General features: G+C 48.9%; 1 protein-coding gene across 1 annotated transcript; it reads right to left on the bottom strand.

Moving 5' to 3' along the window:
* Positions 1 to 5,124: 5,124 nt before the first annotated feature.
* LOC125756438 (putative nuclease HARBI1) lies at positions 5,125 to 6,616 on the bottom strand. Its single transcript, XM_049411236.1, has 3 exons — positions 6,188 to 6,616; positions 5,952 to 6,096; positions 5,125 to 5,570 (listed from the first exon to the last, which is right to left on the bottom strand). The coding sequence occupies exons 1-3, from the start codon at positions 6,614 to 6,616 to the stop codon at positions 5,125 to 5,127; spliced, it is 1,020 nt and encodes a 339-aa protein (XP_049267193.1).
* Between the last annotated feature and the right edge of the window lie 14,368 nt (positions 6,617 to 20,984).

Genomic DNA, 20,984 nt, shown 5'->3' with positions numbered 1-20,984 from the left:
CAAGCATCTTACTCACCTGTTCTTGCATTGCATCGTGAACTTTCGGCACCACGTGGTAAGGGTTTGGTCGAATTGCTTTTGCCAGCTCGTCTGTTGTAATACAATGCTTCGACAGTGGCATTTAGCTGGCCATCGAGGTAGACGAGATGCACTCTGAACTGTTGCAGTACATCAACAAGATGCCGTCTCTGCGGTGGTGATAAATTCGTGCTTACACGTCAACAGCTGGTGGTGATGAAGCTACTCGCTGCTCTCCCTGTAGTAATGCAAAGCATTCGCGGAACTCTGCAATCTCGTAGAAGTAAGCTATTGAAGTGCATCCTCCAATGTGTCCCTATTTTTGGTGAATTTCATCAACACGACCTCTGCTTGCCCATGCATTGCACTGATGACACCTCTGGCTGTGGCAACACCTTGAGAGAGCAAAAGCGGAAATACTTGTTCAGCGAGAACTTCCCCGTAATGCTGCGTGTTGCACGTGACACAAACGAGGCGGCCCGATAACGGTGGTAAGTGGCGCTGATGATGTCCTGCAGGAATTTGCTTGTAGCTCCTCACTTTTATCCGCATGAAAAAATGAGTGCAACGTACAGTATATTGACGAGTGCACAGTATTGACGCAAAAAATCTATGCCTAAAATTGCCGGTTTCCAACAGTCAGAAAGAATAACCAAAGTTACGATGAAGGATGACTCCCCTATCTTGATTGCTGCGGTGCACTTTTGACTAGGTGTTAGTAACTGCCCTCCAGAACCTGTAGTCCTGCCCATTCTATTTTCCCCTTCCTGAATTTATCTTCCAAATTCTCACTTATTATTAAAAAGTGCGAACCAAGCGACGACACGCCATCAACGTCAATCGTAAGTGTAATATTACGACGACAATATTATCATGTTTCGACAAATCATTGCACATTTTCGGCTCCTCATTCAGCGGTAATGGGGGAATTTCAGCTCTTTGATGATTGGCAACCTTCCCCCCTGAAGTCACTGCCCTTAGATTCCCCGGCATGCCCTGGGAGATCACGCTCTCGCTATGTCAACGGTTCTACGTCTAGTGGATGGAGAATAACATCCAGGAGATGAGGAGTGCAACTGGAACCCAGGGGAGTCGTCCCATCAGCCTGCCGTGCTCGCACTGACGTTACGTGTTCCGTTGAAATGGCACCGAGGAGTAGGGGATGGAAATCTTTGGTACTCTGCGACTCAATAAGGGGAATATTGCTACATACCAGTGGCATCACGGTCAACAAGACAAAGAAGAGGACGACAACAAGACAGTCTGGCGTGAGCTGTTCCTATCAGCAGCGCTGCTCGCTTAACCAGTTGTAACTACATCAGTTCCTATTCCTTCGAGTCTGTCTCTTTCCCGTAACAATATTGACAGATGTGGCCTGCTTCCCCACAATCGAAGCACAGGGGCCTGTAGTCAGAGGTCTCCCAAGTGGCAGTTTTGCTCATCGGATCAATGTCAAAGTTCCTCTGTGGTACAAAGGTGTTGTTTGCAGTAGTTGCTGGTAGCACTGCTGCAGCGTCTGTACGGTACGAGGCTGGCGGCAGACGTCTGCATATAGCTTCATTTGCGAGTCTCAATGTGTGGCTCTGGAGACGAAAGCGCTTGCCTTATCTCCCGGCACACGACTTCAGTGACTGACATAATTGCGCATTCATTCGACGTGGTGGTGAGCTTCTTGACCTCCTTCTGTACCACCGACTGCCCTTATCAGCTGGCACAAAGAACACTCATCAGCTGCTATCACAACAGTCACACCTGTCGTGTGAATTGGTCCACTGCTGTATAGGCAGTCATACTGGCTGTAGTGTAGCTGTAGTGGGTGCTTGATGGCAACTGCTTCCTTCAAAAAGTTGTTGACACTTGTAGACGGGTTTAGCACGAGACCAGCAAAGAGCTGCTTCTCAATACCATGCATGACGTGGTCAAGTTTTTTCGCTTCAAACATATCGCAATCTGCTAGAAGAAATAGACATGGCTACAGTATCATTGCCTTCTGAATCCCAGATTCCGTGTTGCTGTGCGTGCTCTCACCATGCGGTACTTCGGACCGTGTCCAGGCCCTTCCACTAGAAATCATCCCAAGATGACCACTTGCAATTTGTCAACCATGTTCAGAGTCACTTTAGAAAAGGGAAGTACACGGGGCCTAACTTCTGCGTGCATTCAATCCGTTAACAGGGGCTCTAATCTCAAACTTCTCGTGCAAGTTGCCTGTGTCCTCATATGTGTTGACGTCAAACTTCACAGGAACTCGAGAATTAAAAAAAAGTCACCTGCGTCGGGTTTGGTTTGTCATGTCCTGGGCACTGCTTTCTGAGATGAATGAATTCTCGGACAAGCATAACAGATGTCGGTTGCTGCGGTGAACAGGTGTATAAACATGACAAAGTCTTTGTGGCATAGACCTTGTCTTCCTTTTTCAATGCGCATGGACTTCGTTGCCCTTCTTGTGCTGAAGAATATATGCAGCAGTATGATGCAGCGAGGTTGTATGCACATGTCAATAAACACTGGTGGCAGCAGCACAATGCACACACGTGTGGTGCATGAGGGGGCGCACGACAACACGAAGCATATGATGCAGCGAGGTTGTATGCACGTGTCGCTAAACACTGCTGGCAGCAGCACAAAGCACACAGTTGTGGTGTCTGAGCGGGCACACGGCAACACGAAGCATATGATGCAGCGAGGTTGTATGCACGTGTCCCTAAACACTGCTGGCAGCAGCACAACGCACACAGTTGTGGTGTCTGAGCGGGCACACGGCAACACGAAGCATATAGACGTCAGACTCTCCCCAGGCGGCGCTGCGAAAAACACCGCTACCAGCGCCCTCATCGTAGCCCTGGCACTAACTGGGTAGTGCAAAGAGAGCCGCCCGCAAGCGAATGTGCATAGGCCGCAATATAACCATCCTCTTTCGCTGGTGTCGAGGCGCGGTTTCCTGAAAATCAAGGACCTGGAAAGCCTCTTCCGCCAATCCACGCTTCAAAAACAAAGGAAGCTGATCAAAGCGAACTGCGAGTACAATGCAAAATAAGTTTTAGTTATTCCCGCGCGCTGCAACTCGCAGGTACAAGCGAGCATCACACGACACCGAGTTCGAGGCAAGCCCTCCGACATCCGTTCTCTAGAGCCTAAATGCGTTAAAATCGGGTATATACGTATGCCACAGCGATAAAGTACCTACATACACGATCAATTTACTTAGCTATGCGTCTTACGATCAGTGGTAGAAAACTCGCTTCATCAGGGGCGAATGGCTCCGGCGATTTTCGCCTTTTCAGTTGTATTCTCCCTTAATTCATCTCTCGCTTCCTGTGTATTGGAGTGTTTTATTACGCATCCTCAAATGGTCTCTTGATGGTCGTCTTCCGTTTGTATGTACTGCAAATGGGGACACGTGCGTGTCCACTTTCGCGGGGTACAACCAAAGGCAAAACCGTGGCCTCCGAGATAGCTACGGCAACCGCGGAGGACACGGGCGAAACAAACCTGGAGGGGGTCACGACCAACATTCTGCGTTTTACTTGTACGATGCACGTGGTGTTAGCTAGTTAGAACCAGAACTCTGAGCCTTCAAAACGTACATACGTGCGCGATGCTGTGTTGTGACTACCAACTCGTCGCGGTGTGCGTATCACGCGTCTCCAGTCTGCCTCTAGCTGCTCACTTCGTGTTACACGACAAGCACCGCGGTCAGAGCCTCTGCTGAGCTTCATAGTCAAGGTTACCACGGTTTTGCATCAGGGCTACGCAAAACAACAGCAGAGCCACACATTCATGCCACCGGCTGTGGAGAACGCGGGTACTTCGCTTACCCAACACGCTCGCAACGGCCCGTATCCAGCGTTCTCGCCTTTCTTCTTCGTACGACAACTATGGAAATCGGTAAAACTGAACGTCGTTATTCAGTCTTTCACGTCCGTGGCAATTCACAACGCAACAGTGCGTCTTTTGCGGAGTTTCTTCGTAGCGTGCGGAGGGCTCTCGTCTGCTGCTGTTTCGCCGTCGTTCAGGCGAGTGATCCAGCAAGCACTTCACGACGGTTCGGTGGCGCGTCCGACTAGCGGAGAGCAATTCACAGCTCTCGTTCTGAGTGCTAAATGCGCAAACACACGCGATATTAAGCTCAATCGTTGTTTCGCACTCGCTAGTTGCACCTGGTCCCATAGCAAACTGTGCGAGAGAGTCGGGCTATGCACTACTCAATACTTCTCCGACAGGTGGCGCCACACATCTTGGAAACTCCAGAGTCTGACGTCTATGATGCAGCGAGGTTGTATGCACGTGTCGCTAAACACTGCTGGCAGCAGCACAACGCACACAGTTGTGGTGTCTGAGCGGGCACACGGCAACACAAAGCATATGATGCAGCGAGGTTGTATGCACGTGTCACTAAACACTGGCGGCAGCAGCATTACGCACACACGTGTGTGGCATGAGGGGGCACACGGCAGTACAGGGCACCTGGAGGAGCAACGGCGTACATACGTCCGTAAAGACAGGCAACAGCAGTACAACGCACAGACACGTGGGGCACGAGGGGGCACACAGCAGTACAAGGCACCTGGAGGAGCAGCAACGGCGTACGTACGTCCGTAAAGACAGGCAGCAGCAGTATAACGCGCACACACGTGGGGCACGAGGGGGCCCACGGCAGTACAGGGCACCTGGAGGAGCAACGGCGTACATACGTCCGTAAAGACAGGCAGCAGCAGTACAACGCACACACACGTGGGGCACGAGGGGGCACACGGCAGTACAAGGCACCTGGAGGAGCAGCAACGGCGTACATATGTCCGTAAAGACAGGCAGCAGCAGTACAAAGCGCACACACGTGGGGCACGAGGGGGCACACGGCAGTACAGGGCACCTGGAGCAACGACGGCATACATGTGTCCGTAAAGACTGTGTGCAACACCACAACGCCCACACTTGTGTGGCACACCGCAATACATGGCACCTGGAACAGCGATGGTGTACATGTGTCCGCAACACTGTGCAACACCAGAATGTATATACTTGTGGCGCAGGAGGGTACCGAAGGTACATTGTTCGTAGCCCCACATGTGCATGCAGCCATAAACACTGCTAGAACCCTACAGTCTAGTGTCGCCGTGCACGCAAAAGAGCTCTCTGTATGCGCTGCAGATGCACACTGCGCGAGATGTTCAGCTGCGCGATTTGCCTTGCACGTGTTGCCCTTCCGCGCAAGTACAGTGCCCGCCTCCGAGGAGGAGCTACTGTCCTTGAGGTGTGTGCTGCTGGTTCATCGTCCTCCTCGTCCCCGTCACTCTCCTCAGGCTCTTCCAAGCAGAGATTGTGCAGTGAAGCACATGCTGCCACAATCGTCCCTGCTTTCCTGGGGCCGTAATGGAGGGCCCGATAGCGCTGCAGGCAGCGGAACCGGCTTTTGAGGAGGCCGATGCAGCGCTCCACTGTTGACCGTAGGACCGCGTGCTCCTTGTTGTACACACCCTCGGGTGTGTCCTCATCCGGGTGCCCAGGAACCGGCGTTAGAAGCCACGGCTCAAGGGGGTAAGCACTGTCGCCTGCAGAAAGAACACATATTCCAACTGTTTCTCGTACATAACGAAATGACGAAGAATACACAGAAACAGCGTGTTGTCTTATCTCTACAAATTCAATTTTAAATATGGTGTCCTTGAACTTTTAGTTTTTTTTTAAATGTAAATACGGCACCTTGAGTGTTTTTTGTTTCCAGTGTTGAAATTCTGCGTACAACTAAAATTGTTTCCGTAACGCACGTTATCAGCATTGTGACGGGGTGGCACGGTTAGTGAAGCTGCAGATATTGTAGCTTTTAACCTGCTATCCACACCATAAATGGTACATGTTTCTTTTTCTTTGTTAGAAATGTTCAGATGTGAAATTAACAGAAATCTTTTCTATGGAGAATTGCAGCTACTCACCGAGCAGGAACTCTCCGTCCCGCACAACAATGCGACCGGACATAAAGCGTTTGCGGAGCCCAGAATTCCGCCACACGTGCCCGTCGTGGCATGAGCCCGCGAAACGCGGGCCAATGGACAGGATTTTCATGTCCGAGTAGCAAACCTGCAAAATGGATGACATAACAACCCATTAGCGGTACACATTTGCATTGATACAATGCGTCATAATCACTACATCGACGTTTAAAACTTACCACCATGGTGTTGAGGGCGTAATATCCCTTTCTGCACCAAAACGATGCCTTCTGCGCAGGAGGGAGGCGCGGGGCAGCGATGGCGATAAACGTGCCATCCACGCAACCGATCACACCGCCGAGCCTGCCGTGCTGCAAGAAGCCTTGCTTGACGGCTGCTCGTTCAAAGGCGGTGCGTGGGAACGCCACCCATCCTCGTAGCTTCCCTACATCAACAATGGCCTGCGTAACCAGTGCAATGCACCTGCTGATTGAAGACTGAGACATCCTTATGGTCGCCTCGCTGCCGACTGACGACTGAAAGCTCCCAGTGGCGAAGAACCTGAGTGCGCAGAAAACTTGATCCTCAACACTCAGGCCTCCAGCAGTGCGGTGCTCTAGCAGGTGGGCCATCTGGCTGCACAAAAGCCGCACGGTGTTCTTCGACATTCGGAAATGCCGCCTAAAACATTCTTCCGGCATGTCGAAGGGGTTACGCCACTGGTCAGGGTTGGGGCGGAGACGCTGGCGCGCGGCAAACCACGCGATCAACGCGGGGTTCATGCTGCTGCACGTTCAAATGACTGCACGACGAAAACACGTGCACAAACCAGCTGTCACCGAAGGCACAATGCAAAAATGTTCACTGAAAACTTGACCTACGCTACGCACATCGACAAAAAACACTAGAAACAACCGCCTACGACACTGGAATGCTAGACTTCACCACCAACCCACGGTTAACGGTGTCTTCGTTTATTGCAAATATGTCGAGAGCACCGTCGAGCACCATGACGCAAAATTGACGTCGGCGGAAGTGCCGATGGCGCCCTAACTTTTCCGGTTTGCTCAATAGCCAATCAGCGCGGACCAAAGGCGATACTTTTGCGATTGTCGCCTTTTGAGAAAACGGCCGCTGCAACCGGTCAAGCATGCGGCATCGGCTCGAGCGCCGACGTTAAGCCAGTGTCCATGACAACGCCTCGCATCGTGCATCGGCACAGAACGCCGTGAGTTGTTTGAGCGAGGAACGCTCCGTACTGTATAGACTTGTTTCCTTGGCTTGTTTTTTTTGTCATAGCTTATTTTAGTGCCGGTATTTTTAATGTTTGCAGTGGTTTTGGGTAATAATGCGTTTTTTTTTCTTTTCGTGTGTAATTAAAACATGTGTGTCTAACGCTCTCGCCTCGTCCGTTCATTCTAGCCGACTGTTATCCGGAGATCCTTGACAAAAATAAGTGGCGAGCCTGCCAGGATCATTTTTCTTATTTTTTGTTGTGGGTCTCACGGATTTCTATTCGGCAGGGAGGATGGACTTGACGAAGATTTTAGAGTTAGCAGTAAAGCTTGGTTTGTCGGGTGCAGAAGCCATAAGCCTCTATGATCGCGAGGCAAAGAGGCTGAGAGATGAACGAGTACAGGCACGCGAGAAGAGGCGCGAGAAAAGGCGTGAAGAGGAGGAACGTGAAATCAGGAGGATCGAGCGCAAGGAGGAGTTTATTTGGTGGCAACAGCGGACTTTGAAGCGAGGTAGTAAGATGAGCACAGATGATAGGGGCTTTGTAATAGAGACAGAACCTTCTAGCTCGACGCGAGCGTCTCCCAGAAAAGTTATAGCTCCGGTTCACGACAGAAGTGATGACCCGGATGTGTACCTGCATCGGTATGAGCGGACAGCCTTAGGTCATGGTTGGGAATGCGAAATGAGTTTGGCAAAAACCGTAGACGGTAGATCGGACATAGAAATTTCAAGGGTGGAGTTGCTGCGGGAATCTGGGGAGCCTCAGGCTCCCCAGATTCCCGCAGCAACTTCGTCGTGGTGCTGGTTGCACGCGGCAGTGACCTGAGCGACGAGAGGAATTCGGCCAACGCATCTTGCACAGATGACAAGAAGACGGTGGCACGTCGGCCCGCTTACTGCTGCGATCAAAAAAAATAACGCGAGAAAATAATAATTTCGTGGGTGTCAATAGCTTGTCACCAATTATGAGGACTTGAACCTTAGTTCAGCAATAAGCTTCACAATATTTACTTGCGGTGACAATCGCGTAAATCTGACGGACGTCTCAGCGCTTACATTAGGTATCCTTCCGCGCCGCCCTTTCTTCTCAATATCGCTCAACGGAGTATCGAATGCGGGTTCTGTTCGTCCCATATCATCTCTCTTGCTCTTATTTTGGGGTCAGCGAGTGCCACTGTTTAAACAGGCTATCAACGCAGGTGTGAAAATTGGCCGCGTATCTGCGTGCTTCGCTGCAAGTGTCGTCTAAAGACGATAGATGAGGCGCTGCGTGAGATATGGACGCCATCTGGCAATACGTCGGGAAACATGAGCGCTGTATTGCGGGCTGGTATTCCCGGCGCAGCAGCAGGCGAAGACCGGCGGTGACCAACGCGACCGGCCGGGATGCCAGCCAGCCCTAACACGCGGTTTGGCGCGAAGCGCTGGAGCAGAAGAAACGTCCGCACTCAACGAGTACTCTCCACACACTCTTTTATTTACACGTCGCCTGGGTAAAACAGGAATGCCAGAGCGGCGCCCCATGGCATTCGTACATTGCAATACAGAACCGAAACCGAAACACAACAATGAGATCGTGCAGAGGGCACGGAGGAAGGCAAGTTTCAGCGCAGTCGCATTTTTAGCGCAGCTTAAGAAACTAGGGTCTTTAGAATTACGTATGTATGCATTTTCTATTAAAGGAACACACCACCTAATACTCACCTAGTGACGTTGCGCCTCCGATATGCGTAATATTTAGTTTTTGATCGACAACGTTCACAAGTATGAACAGCCGTACCAGTTCAAGCTGGGTGGGCGGTAAGCAAGTGGTTCAACTTTGGCCGGGTGGCCGACGAACAGAAAGACAGACCAAAATTTCTACGTTCAAGTATCCCAAGAAAGACTATCGTCTTTAAAAACATACTTCGGTGCATGTGCTGCAATTGCACACGCACATGCTCGTTTGTTTCTGCGTACAGGCTCTTGATTGGGCCCAGCTTCGTAACTTGCCTAAATACAAAATTTTCATTTTTTACTTCTTCCAGGCAGAGGTCAGCAAAAAGGTTGAGCTCACTAAGACTCATGCAAGAAAAATATTTTGCTCTGCGGGTTCACTCGAATTTACACTCACCAAACTTTTACTAAACCGAACTCACTCAGACTGAGAATCCCTAAATATTTTCTATACCAGTCTAACTCGGATTTAGACTCACAGACTGAAACTAAGACTCACGCCTTGACCTGAGTCTGCGTGAGCCGACTCATGAGTCCGTTAGCGTAAAACTATCGTGTTCGGGTGTGGTGCAAATTCTCTTTAACCCCAGTATATAACATACTCGGTGCTCTAAGACCACGGTGTAAGAATAAGTAGGTGATGACTGCCGCCCGCGCCGCGTCCAGATTGTGTTCGCCGCCTTGGCTGTTTCATTTGGCTGCGACAGGCGGCGCTAGAGGTGGCGACAGGTGGTGCTGCGGAGCCTCGCTTGTTTATTACGTTCGATATACTTATGCACATAGAGGTGAATAAATTAGTACACTGAAATTCTGCAGTAACGAAATTGATTTTTAATTGTATCGGAAGATTATTTTCCAACAGCGTTCTTCTCATACAAATGTTCCGACAGCAGCAAACGTTGGTCTGGAGAGTGGTCGCATTTTGACGCGACCGCATTAAAGAGCTCGTTTCGCTGAAATTCCGGTATCGTCGGCGTCGGCGTCTTTGGTTCTGAGCAAAAAAGCAGCGTTGGCCGTGAGTGAAAATTCGAGGTAGCTGCTATAAGTATAGCAGCTCGAGGGCCTTTGCTGTTTGGCTTACCTTGAGGCAGTCTCCACCAAAGAGCGAAGGCGCGCTAGCGATAAGGAAGGCGATAGTGTGCGTGCGTGCTCGTGTGTGTGAGCCTGTGTACGTGTGTGCGTGCAAGTGTGCTTGCGTGTGTGTGAGTACATGTGTGCGTGCGCGTGTGTAAGGTAGTGTGCGTACGTGTGTGAGTGTGCATTTGCGTGCGTGCGTGCGTATGTGTGCGCGCCTGTGTGTATGTGCGTGTGTGCATTTGTGTGCGTGCGCGTGCATGTGTGTGCGTGTTTGTATGTATTGCGTGTCTGCGTGTGTGTGAGCGCACGTGTGCGTGCGCGTGCGCCCGTGTGTGTGCATTTGCGTGCGTGCATACTTATGTGTGCGTGTCTGTATGCATGTGCGTTTTTGTGTGTGCGCGTGTGTGAGTGCATGTGTGCGTGTGTCAGGACTTGTGCGTGCGCGTGTGTGCATTTGCGTGCATCCGTATGTGTGTCTGTCTGTATGCATGTGCGCGTGCATGTGTGTGTATTGCATGTGTGCGTGCGTGCGCGCCTTTGTGTGAGGGCATGTGTGCGTGCGTATGTGTGTGCATTTGTGTGTATGTGTGAGTGTCTGCGTGTGGATATCGCTGTTGCGCTCTAGTTGCTTAGCAAACTGAACAAAAAAAAAACATCGTCAGACAAGTTTCAACCAATGTACCACGAAACTTACACGCGTTCTATAAGAACTTCAATCGGCACACGCGTTCTATACACGCGTTCTATAAGAGCTTCAATCGGTTTCGGATGAAGCGCCGAAAGTAGGAGCATAGTCCTACGAAACTGCGCAGTTCTTTGACGGACGTAGGTTTGGGGAACTCTGTCACGGCCCGAAGCTTGGCTGGATCTGGGAGGATGCCATCCTTGGACACCACGTATCCTAGTATCGTCAGCTGCCGTGCTGCAAATCGGCACTTCTTGAGATTCAGTTGTAGCCCGGCGTCGCTCAAGCCCGTCAAAACCTGCCGTAGGCGTTGAAGGTGTGTTGAGAAGTCCGGGGCGAAAACGACGACGTCGTCGAGGTAGCATAGGCGTGTGTGCCATTTCAAGTTGCGCAGAACGGTATCCATCATGCGCTCAAAGGTCGCGGGCGCATTGCACAGCCAAAACGGCATGACGTTGAATTCGTACAAGCCGTCGGGTGTGACAAACGCTGTCTTCGGTCGAGCGTCATCAGCCATGGGGACTTGCCAGTACCCTGAGCGCAAATCGAGCGATGAAAAGAACTCTGCTCCTTGCAGGCTGTCAATGGCATCGTCTATTCGAGGTAGGGGATAGACGTCCTTACGGGTGATCTTATTGGGTCGTCGGTAGCCCACGCAGAACCGCACAGAGCCGTCCTTCTTCGCAACGAGAACGACAGGAGACGCCCACGGGCTGTTTGAGGGTCGAATAACATCGCGGCGAAGCATGTCTTCGACTTGCTCGGTAATTACACGACGCTCTGTTGGCGACACGCGATATGGACGTTGCCGCAGTGGTGGTTGGGCGCCAGTGTCGATGCGATGCGTGACAGCAGACGTGCGGCCGAGAGAAGTTTGCGCTACATCGAACGAAGAACGAAATTCTTCCAAAAGGCATAGAAGCTGGGAACGCTCGACCGACGTAAGGTGTTCAGCAATCGAGGAACCAAATAAATCAGCGGGTGACGCATCAGATGTGGAAACAGCACTGAGCGAATGGGAGTTGGCGCAGTGCGTGTCACCCGGTGCGTCCATAACTTGTGCGTCTTCGAGGGCTTCAGCTCTGCCGAGACATTCCCCTCGCACCAACCTAACAATGTACGGGGATGGGTTCGTAACAAAAAAGTCGGTGTCGCCCTGAATGACTTTCACGGTCGCAAATGGCACCAACAAGCCTTTTCTAGTGAAGACGCGGTCAGATGGAGAGAGGAGTGCAACGGCGTCGGCGAGACCGGTGCAGCAGACTGACACAGGCGTTGACGAGTTTGCAGGAAGTGTGGTGTCGTCTTTGACGAGTACCTTGGTCGCAGCCGGTGGACTGTCCGCCGGCGTCAAATCTGAGAATGGTGAGAGCTCTATTTCGGCTGGTGCGCAACGAATTACGGCGGCGTGACGGGCGAGAAAATCCCATCCCAGGATGATGTCGTGAGAGCATGAGGAAATTATGATGAGTTCGACGGCGTGAATCATGACACGGGCTGTGCACACCGCTGTCGGGTGAATACTGTGAGCGCTGGCTGTACGGAGGGTGAGCCCGGAAAGTGGCGTCGTCACTTTTCGTAGTAGTCGGCTAAATTTAGCGTCCATAACGGAAACGGCAGCTCCAGTGTCTACAAGGGCCGATGTGCGCACACCATCTACAAACACGTCTACAACGTTTGATGGGCTTTGCTGAGGGCTTTGGCTGTTCGATAGCGTCGCAGCCCTTGCCTCTTGGACTGCGACGACTAGTTTTCCTGGTCTCGTGCGACCGGACGAGGCCGCATCGGTGACAGTGAGCGGCGTCGTGGGGACGGTGACCGACGGGTAGATGGACCTGGGCGTGACGTCGGTGACATAGGCGGCAGCGTATCATAATACGGGCGGCTGGACTGGTTGGTCACGGCTAATCCGACTCGAGGCGGCTGCACGCGGTTGCAATAGCGGGCTACGTGACCGGCGCAACCGCACGCAAAGCAGATCGGGCGGTTGTCGGAAGTGCGCCATCGGTTTGCCGGGTTAGGTCCCATCCACGTGGCAGGACGCGAGGGACGGGGCGGCTGCTGATATGACGACTGCATGGTTGGCTGCAGTCGGGGCGTATGGACGATGTCGGAGTACGCAGCCGGCACACTCGCTTCGGAGGCCTGAGGCCTGGTGACGGCTCCAGCGTATGTTAGCGGGGGCACCACAGGGAGCGCTGGGGGCGGTCTGGCTGCAACTTGTGCGTAACTGAGCGGCGCTGACGCCGGACTGGGCTGGTGGTATTCCGGCATAACCTCCGCGATTTCCTGCTCGATAGCCCGGCGTAGGGGAGGCAGCAGTGTGGTCGACGACTGTACAACATCCTGCGGGTGAGAGAAGGCCAGTAAGGAGAACTGACGGGCAATTTCCTCCCGCACGAATGACTTGATTTCGGCGATTAAGACGGAGTGGTCCGACACGGCCGACAAGCCAGCGAGATCGGCGTCGCGTGATGGAGGTCGACGCGTCATCAGCCGCTGTCGGCGTAGCTCCTCGTAGCTTTGGCACAGCGTGATGACGTCTGCCACAGTGCGAGGGTTTTTGGCGAGTAGCATGGTGAAGGCATCGTCGTCGATGCCTTTCATGACGTTCCGGATCTTGTCGGCTTCAGACATGGTTGCGTTGGCTTTCTTGCACAAGTCGAGCACGTCTTCAATGTAGCTCGTGAAAGACTCGCCGGACTGCTGGGCTCGTTCACGTAACCGCTGTTCGGCTTGCAGCTTGCGAACGGCAGGGCGGCCAAACACGTCGATGATGGCGGTCTTGAAAGCGGACCACGTAGCGAAATCGGATGCGTGGTTGTTATACCATAGACTTGCCACACCCGCGAGGTAGAAAACGAGGTTGCTCAGTTTGCCTGCCTCGTCCCATTTATTGGGGACGCTCACACGCTCGTAGATCGCGAGCCAGTCCTCGACGTCGGTGCCATCCGCGCCGGTGAAGATAGGAGGGTCGCGGATGCGGGGGACACCCGGACATGGCGTCGGTGCAAGAGGAGGCGTTTGCTGGGCGGCGTCTTGAGTCATGGTAGCAGGCACGGTACGGGATCGAAGCTCCAAGGGCATCGAATGCGGACCGTAGTTGTTTAAAGGGCACAGCACTCTCCACCAAATTGTCAAGACGTTTATTAACGGGGACTCAGCGACGGCGCACGGCAGCGGACAGTCAAAGCGGGGCCGACTCTCTGCACGAGGAGCGTGCTCTCAGAGAAGAGAACGACCCACTGGAAGGCGCTTGAGAGGACGACCCATTACTCAGCAGGAACGCTTCGCTACAGTATCAATAAATACAATGTCAGTGTTCCTAATTTTTTCTGGTACACTTCGGGTCATGAGGCCCTCTACTGGGCCTTCAATGCTGTGTTTACGAGCAAGGTTCGCTGGTCTTTTTTGGTCAGCTGTGCCGCCTCATCGAGGTGGACAGCGGCCTACGGCGAACACCACTTGTGTGCATGGCGCAGGCAGTATGGGACAATAAATGTTTCCAGCCAGAATTGAACTCTCATTTCTCGTTCCTACTTACATTCACGCATGCACTGCTGACTAAAGCAGAGCTGACCTCAGCTAGCATGACACTCTCGTGAGGATGGCCAAATCATCCACAGGTCAATTATTAGAGGATTATTGCTTAGTCCCTTCTAACAATTGTTCAAATGGATCAACAGTTAATGCCGAAGGAGCAACAATCGCTCTCCCAGGGTTGAATCCTCAGGATCAACAGTTAATCCTGATGGAGTAACATTCGCTTTCCCAAGGATCATTTCTGAGGATGAACCATTAGTCCTTACATGAGTGACAATTTCTCCTTCAGGAACCATTTCCGAAAATCAGCTGTTAATCCTTACAAGAGTAACATTTGCTCCTTCGGGGACCATTTCGGAAAATCAACTGTTAGTCCTTACAGGAGCAACCGTTAGTCATCTTGCAGTTGATCCTTCGAAGACTAAGTGCTTATCCTTTTGCAGTTCATCCCCAAAAAACTATTGGTTGTGGCAAATCAGTTGATACCCAAAACGAGAAACACCCCTACCCCTTTTAGACCATTTTTGTTAGAGTGTAGGACTGTTTTTTTATGTTGGAGCACTCCACCGGCCGCTGGCCGCCCGTCAACAGTAATAAATTCCTAGTAATACTTGAACTGCAATAAATTCAGCCCGTGTACTTACGTTGCTTTTTGTTTGGTGACCTTTACACGGAATTCAGAGAATAGCTGCACTCGTGCTCGGAAAATGGCACAAAGAGCGCAGGGACAAATTAGAAGACGTGGCAGAAAAAAACAGCCGGCCAGTAGAAATATAGTTATGCTTTTTACCCTTACAAGAGCGACAATAGGAAAAACTATTTTATGTGCGTCCCCGTGGCTTCTTGGAGGTCCTTCAGCTAATGAACGCTACGGTGGCTTTCTCAGTCATGGGGTCGTCTACCATATGGCAATTATAAATCACTCCACCTGCGGACGGCATCGCGCTAACTTGGGCGGCTCCAGGGCATGACTCGGCGTGTGTTAATGCGTGATCCATCGCCATGCTGTCGAGCTGCTCAAGTGTATCGCATCCGGGAGCAGCTCATAAAATCATCGGCTGCATCACAACTGTTATCGACTGCGGCCTCGCCACTCCTTAGGAATGCTGTTCCCGTTTACCGTGTCAAGTATACGGTAGCTGCGACAGTATTGACCGGCGAGCCAGCGAGGTGCTGCAGCTACACTTCATTGCAGATTTATAGGTCACATGATCAGCACGACCGCAAGCATTTCCGTGGCCAACACTCCTTATTTCTCGGAAAGAGTGGTAGATATTGCCACGAGTAAAGATCGCCTAGCACTGTTCTTGGCAGGCTTGTATGCGCCGCTGTCGAAAAGATGATGAGGACGAGCTCGTGGAAAAAGACGATGAGGTCGTTGTGCCAGTGATCGGACCAGCCTGACGTTCTGCTGTACTGCTAGTTACAGGTTCCCGTTACAGCATCACGTGACAATATTATATACTGTAGCTGTCAGCGCTGTATCATAAATGTCTGATTATTGAGTATACGACAGAAACATACATATTAATTCCGAATGTGAAATATGATCAGTGCTTGGCTCCCTGTACTTACAACTAACATAACATAAGCACTCATTAAATATAAATACTGCGCGTTCTCTTAAATTTCTACCAAAACTGTAGTATTAAAATGTGCAGAATCAGGGGCATTGATACAGCGCAAATAAGTAAGAAACCTATACCTCCTGGATATTTACATTTTTGATGGTCTTTCTGCTACATTGCATGATGGATGACGTTTAAACCAAATGCAAAACAAAACAGAAATATGCATGATGTTAAGAACATAACTCATGATTACCCGCGTGCACGTATATCAAGTGCATACTTAATAGAAATATTTTCAACAGCAGAGGAGCTCGCACGTGGCAGCCGCAATACAAGTTTCTAGGACAACCAATAAACCCACATAGCAATGCGCCTTGAAGAAGTGCTCCATATGCACTTCACCAAATCTTTTCCTAAGCTACTTGGTTGTTCGGAGAAGTATTACGTGCCGTGCAGCAGATGCATGACTGAAACGAAAGGTCATATAATTCACTAACTAAATGGACATCTTATACCTCAATTTAGCTAATTTTCCGTATGCTACAACGAGACTTACATTCATGTAGATGCAACATACACAGCCTATTTTGGAATCAGTGCTCTTTACTTAGCCACAATTTCCTCGTTTAAAAAGCAATATGCACGCATTATGCGAAAATTCAAAATAAAACCTCACATCTTCCCTTATTCGTTCGCGTAAGACAATTTTAAGGTGAAAGTCATCTTATTTTTCACTTCTGTCGATGCACTCGTCCTCCACCATTTGCCTTCGAAAGCTCTCCGCGGATAACCTGCATCTGAACTGCCTCCAAGATTGAAGATATCGCGAACTTTCTGTACCAGACATGGTTTTGCACGGCCTTGTGATCGGGCCACCTTCGCCCAAGCGACCATGGCATTAGACATTTTGGTTATCGGTGACGTCAGGTGGGGACGTCAACACGTGATGATTTTTTGCTTCACTTTTGTTTACGCTGCCGAAGCTGGACGCCGACGCCACCGATGGTCAATTTTCGCGTTTGATAAGTTCTTTAATGTATTTGCTTTAATAGTGTTCTGGCTTTGTGCTCACCATGGCTCATTCTTGATTACGAGGTAAATTCGCCATGGCGAAAGCCACGTGCAAGGCTCGACTGCCTGAAGCGAGTGGCTACCAATCCCAGTAAGGTTTTTTCCAGAAGTCAAGTGCTCTGTGACAGGACACAGCCGCTCAGCGGAAGTGTTATAGCGGTGCTCGGCTGCTCACCCGATAGCCGTGGTTTAGACCCAGGCCGCGGACGCTGCCATTCGATGAAGGCAAAATGCCAGACGGTGGTGTACTTAAGTTTATGTGCACGGTCAAGAACTTAATGTTAAAAAGTGCGCCAAGTTAACATAGACACATCACAGAGCGAAGAAAATTTTAATGTGAATAAACGCAAGCAATGGCCGACCTTATAGCTCTACTCAACAACTTCAGGAGGCAGAAGATTGCGGAACCGTTCACTACGGCGTTTCCCGTCACCATACCTTGATCATGGCCGGTAAAACCTGACATTATATTAATAATAATAATAATATTGTTATGACAGGGAAATTCTCACATAATAATAAGAAAAGTAAGATTATTATTATTATTATTATTATTATTATTATTATTATTATTATCATTATTATTATTATTATTATTATTGCTTCAGCATACTATATTTGAGGGAACAACTTACAGGTTGAAAACAACCTATAGGTAATCCTGATATAACTGAAATCTCGCAGGCTGTGACAAGACCTGAGCACCAAAAGCTCTAGTAAGATCAACGAGCAAACCTTGAGTGTTAGACTTCATATTTCGAAGTTAGAGACCGTGCTACTTTAGTTCGGTAGATTACCACATCACCTCTTGCCTTCACCGTGGTCAAGGCTGCCAACCACATAGGTACGTCTCATATTGAACAATTACTGCTACTGTAATTGTCCAATATGACAGTAGCACTATTTGCATTTCGCATGTCCAACAAGAAAGTTATTGGCTTTCGACGAAACTATGTGAGCAAAGAGCCTTTATATACTGGTGCCCGCCGCCTTAAAATATGCACTGGAAACCGCACCCCACGCAAAGGAGCGGTCATAGCGAATGCCTAAAGAGACACTGTCGGTGATCTTGTTCCTCAGGATTTAAAAACGAAATACAAGATTGCGAGGAATAGGGTCGTTGCTCTTTTAAGGTCAGCAAAAAAGCAGTATTTTTTAAAACGATTCACCCAAGCCTACAAAAATTCAGCAAAGACGTGGGCATTGATAAATAATATCCGAGGCGAAAAGGTCACGCCCACTGACTTATTTGAATTGTTTTCCGAGAAACCAGAGATAGTTCAATCACTTCTTCACACGTTTTTCTAAGAATGCGCATGCTCATAAACGCACTAGCACACTTAAACAATCTGTTCCGGCATCTGATTATTTGCCCATGCTGTCGAAAGAACATCCTAGGAGAATAATTTTTAGTTTTCGTCGGAATAAGCAACCAGCAATCGATGGGTTCGCTATTTCCACGCTACGGGGGAACTTTGAAGCATAGACGGAAATACTTTTGTTTATGTTGAATGGATCTTTAGCCGGTGCTTCTATTCCCAAGAAATTAAAAACGGCAATGGTTAAGCCATTGATGAAAGCAGGAAATAAAGATGATATAGAAAATTACAGACCAATTTCTATTTTGCCTATAGTCTCCCAGATAATAGAAAAATTTATTCATGAATGTATGACGTCCGTCCTACAAAACTTTTCAGTACTAACACCCCGACTATTTGGACTCATTGCAAATCGCAGTACTTTACCATTATTAGAAGAGTTTAGCGAGGAAATATATTCGGCTCTAGACAAGAACCACTTTTGCTGTGCTTTGTCATTGGACTTGGCAAAAGCGTTCGAAACTGCCAACCATGCTATTTTATTAGAAAAGCTATTTCGTTTGGGCTTCAGAGGACCTTTCTATGATGTGTTCCATAATTATCTGCAAGACAGGTCACAGGTGGTTAAGGCAAGTAGAGATGTAATTAGCAATCGAAAATACGTCACCGCCGGTGTGGCACAAGGATCGCTGTCGTCACCTTTATTATTCAATTTATTTATGAATGACCTTCCCTTAGGAATTTCTAAAGCGAATGTGTATCAGTAGGCAGGTGATACCGCGCTATTAACACGCCACATGCGTTATTAAGAGGCTATTCATGGTTTGAAGAAAACTACCTAATTTTTAATGAAAAGAAAACCAAACTCATCTGCTTTCGAAGTCCTGTATATTAGATATGCCTATTTTTCTGCATGCTGAACACTGCATTCCATGCAAATGTACTGCAGTGGAAAATGTTGAGACATTCAGATGCTTGGGTGTCATTTTTCAGAATGGTATGTCTAGGCAACATCACATGGCATTTATATGTTCCAAATTGAGAAGTGTTGCATGTGTTCTTTTTAACATAAAGTGCTTGGTGCCTCTGCCATTGAAGAAAATGATAATTCAGGCGCCAACATATAGTGTTCTGAGATATGGTATTACAATTTTGGCATTTTGCCCAGAGCGCTCGAAAACACGTATGGACAGTGTACTTCGTAATATTCTAAAAAGTGTTGTCTTACGGCAGGAAGTTAGATGCCAATACTATTCTTTAGGATTTATGGTTTTGTATGTTCCAGGATTTATTTACCAGAACGGATATTTTGAGATACAACTGGTGCTTTGATTTCAAAGTTCCGTATGTTGCGCGTCGACCACTGAGAGAAAAAAAGTGTTTTATTGTACCGAGGTCTTCTACCAGATATGGAGAAGCGTGCATAAATGTATATATCCCTAAAATCTTCAATGAATTACCGTAGGACATTTTTCGGCTACATAAAAAAAAAGAAGTTGAATAAATTATTCTCTGAGCTGTGAAATTACGTTGGGTATGGTCTACTTCAATGTTAATCTGCTCTTGTCCCCTCTTTCTTCCAATTTTATTTACTGCCAGTAAGCAAGCTCTGGTGGCTATTATCCGTCTGTTCTTTGGCAAAAACAAAAACAAAAAAGTTATTTTGTGACCTCGTAACCACATCGCTGTATCCGGCTCTGCCGGGCCTAGTCACACAAGTCTTCGGAGACTTCGACTGGCCCGTTTCTTTGTACTTTTTGTGGATGTGTACAATAAAATAGTATTATTCCTATTATTATTATTATTATTATTATTATTATTATTATTATTATTATTACTATTATCACTCATTATTTCTGAAGGCTGTCTGTATTGCATTCTTTATTTTTATTGTTTCTTGCGTGCGCCTGCACAAAGACCTTACGGTTGTTCCTGGGCACGTTAAGTAAATGATTGATCATTATTATTGCTTCAGCACACTATATTTCAGGGAACAACTTACAGGATGAAAACAACCTATAGAAAATCTTTATAAAATTGGAGGCTCGCAGGCTGTAACAGGACCTGAGCACCAAAAACTCTAGTAAGATGAACGAGCACAACTTGAGTGTTAGACTTCATAATTCCAAGTTGTAGACCGTGCTACTTTAGTTCGGTAGATTACCACATCACCTGTTCCCTTCACCGTGGTCATGGCTGCCAACCACATAGGTACGGCTCATATTGAGCAATTGCTGCTACAGTAATTGTCCAATATGAGAGTAGCACTATTTGCATTTGGAGTTTCGAACAAAAAAGTTATTGGCTTTCGACGCAACTATGTGAGCAAAGAGCCCTTATATACTGGCGCCCGCCGCCCTAAAACATGAACTGGAAACCGCACCCCACGCACAGGAGCGGTCATAGCGAATACCTAAAGATACATTGTCGGTGATCTCGTTCCTTTGGATTGGCGTAAATCGTAAAACCGGGGTAATGTTTAGTAGTTCATCCATCAGCAATGTCCTCCTGGCCAAGACATCGATGGTGTTTTCGACAATGTGGACACAGGCCACTCCTCCAAAGCACTAAATATGCGAGCATGATAACTCGTCCACCTGCTTATTAAGAACCGGTAGTGCAACAGCCATTGCTACAAGCTTCAACATTAATTTGCGCAATGGAAATCCGCCTTTATTTCTATGCCGAAACGCAGCCGTAAACTGCGATAAAATCCTCCTTAAAGAGCTGCGTACAGCTACATGTAAAGCCAATTGACTGCGTGATCCTGCATGTCATAAATGCGCAATCGTACTGGCGCTTCGCACGGCGCGAG

The sequence above is a fragment of the Rhipicephalus sanguineus genome, chromosome 11 (assembly GCF_013339695.2).
Source record: "Rhipicephalus sanguineus isolate Rsan-2018 chromosome 11, BIME_Rsan_1.4, whole genome shotgun sequence".
NCBI lineage: Eukaryota > Metazoa > Arthropoda > Arachnida > Ixodida > Ixodidae > Rhipicephalus > Rhipicephalus sanguineus.
This window is presented reverse-complemented; position numbering and strand designations above follow the sequence as displayed.

Excerpts from the sequence above, each read along its gene's own strand:
- LOC125756438 (XM_049411236.1), bottom strand. The coding sequence starts at position 6,616 with ATGTCGAAGAACACCGTGCGGCTTTTGTGCAGCCAGATGGCCCACCTG. Across the intron at positions 6,097-6,187 it reads ACGCCCTCAACACCATGGTG|GTTTGCTACTCGGACATGAA; the intron begins GTAAGTTTTAAA and ends TCCATTTTGCAG. Across the intron at positions 5,571-5,951 it reads GGACGGAGAGTTCCTGCTCG|GCGACAGTGCTTACCCCCTT; the intron begins GTGAGTAGCTGC and ends TTCTTTCTGCAG.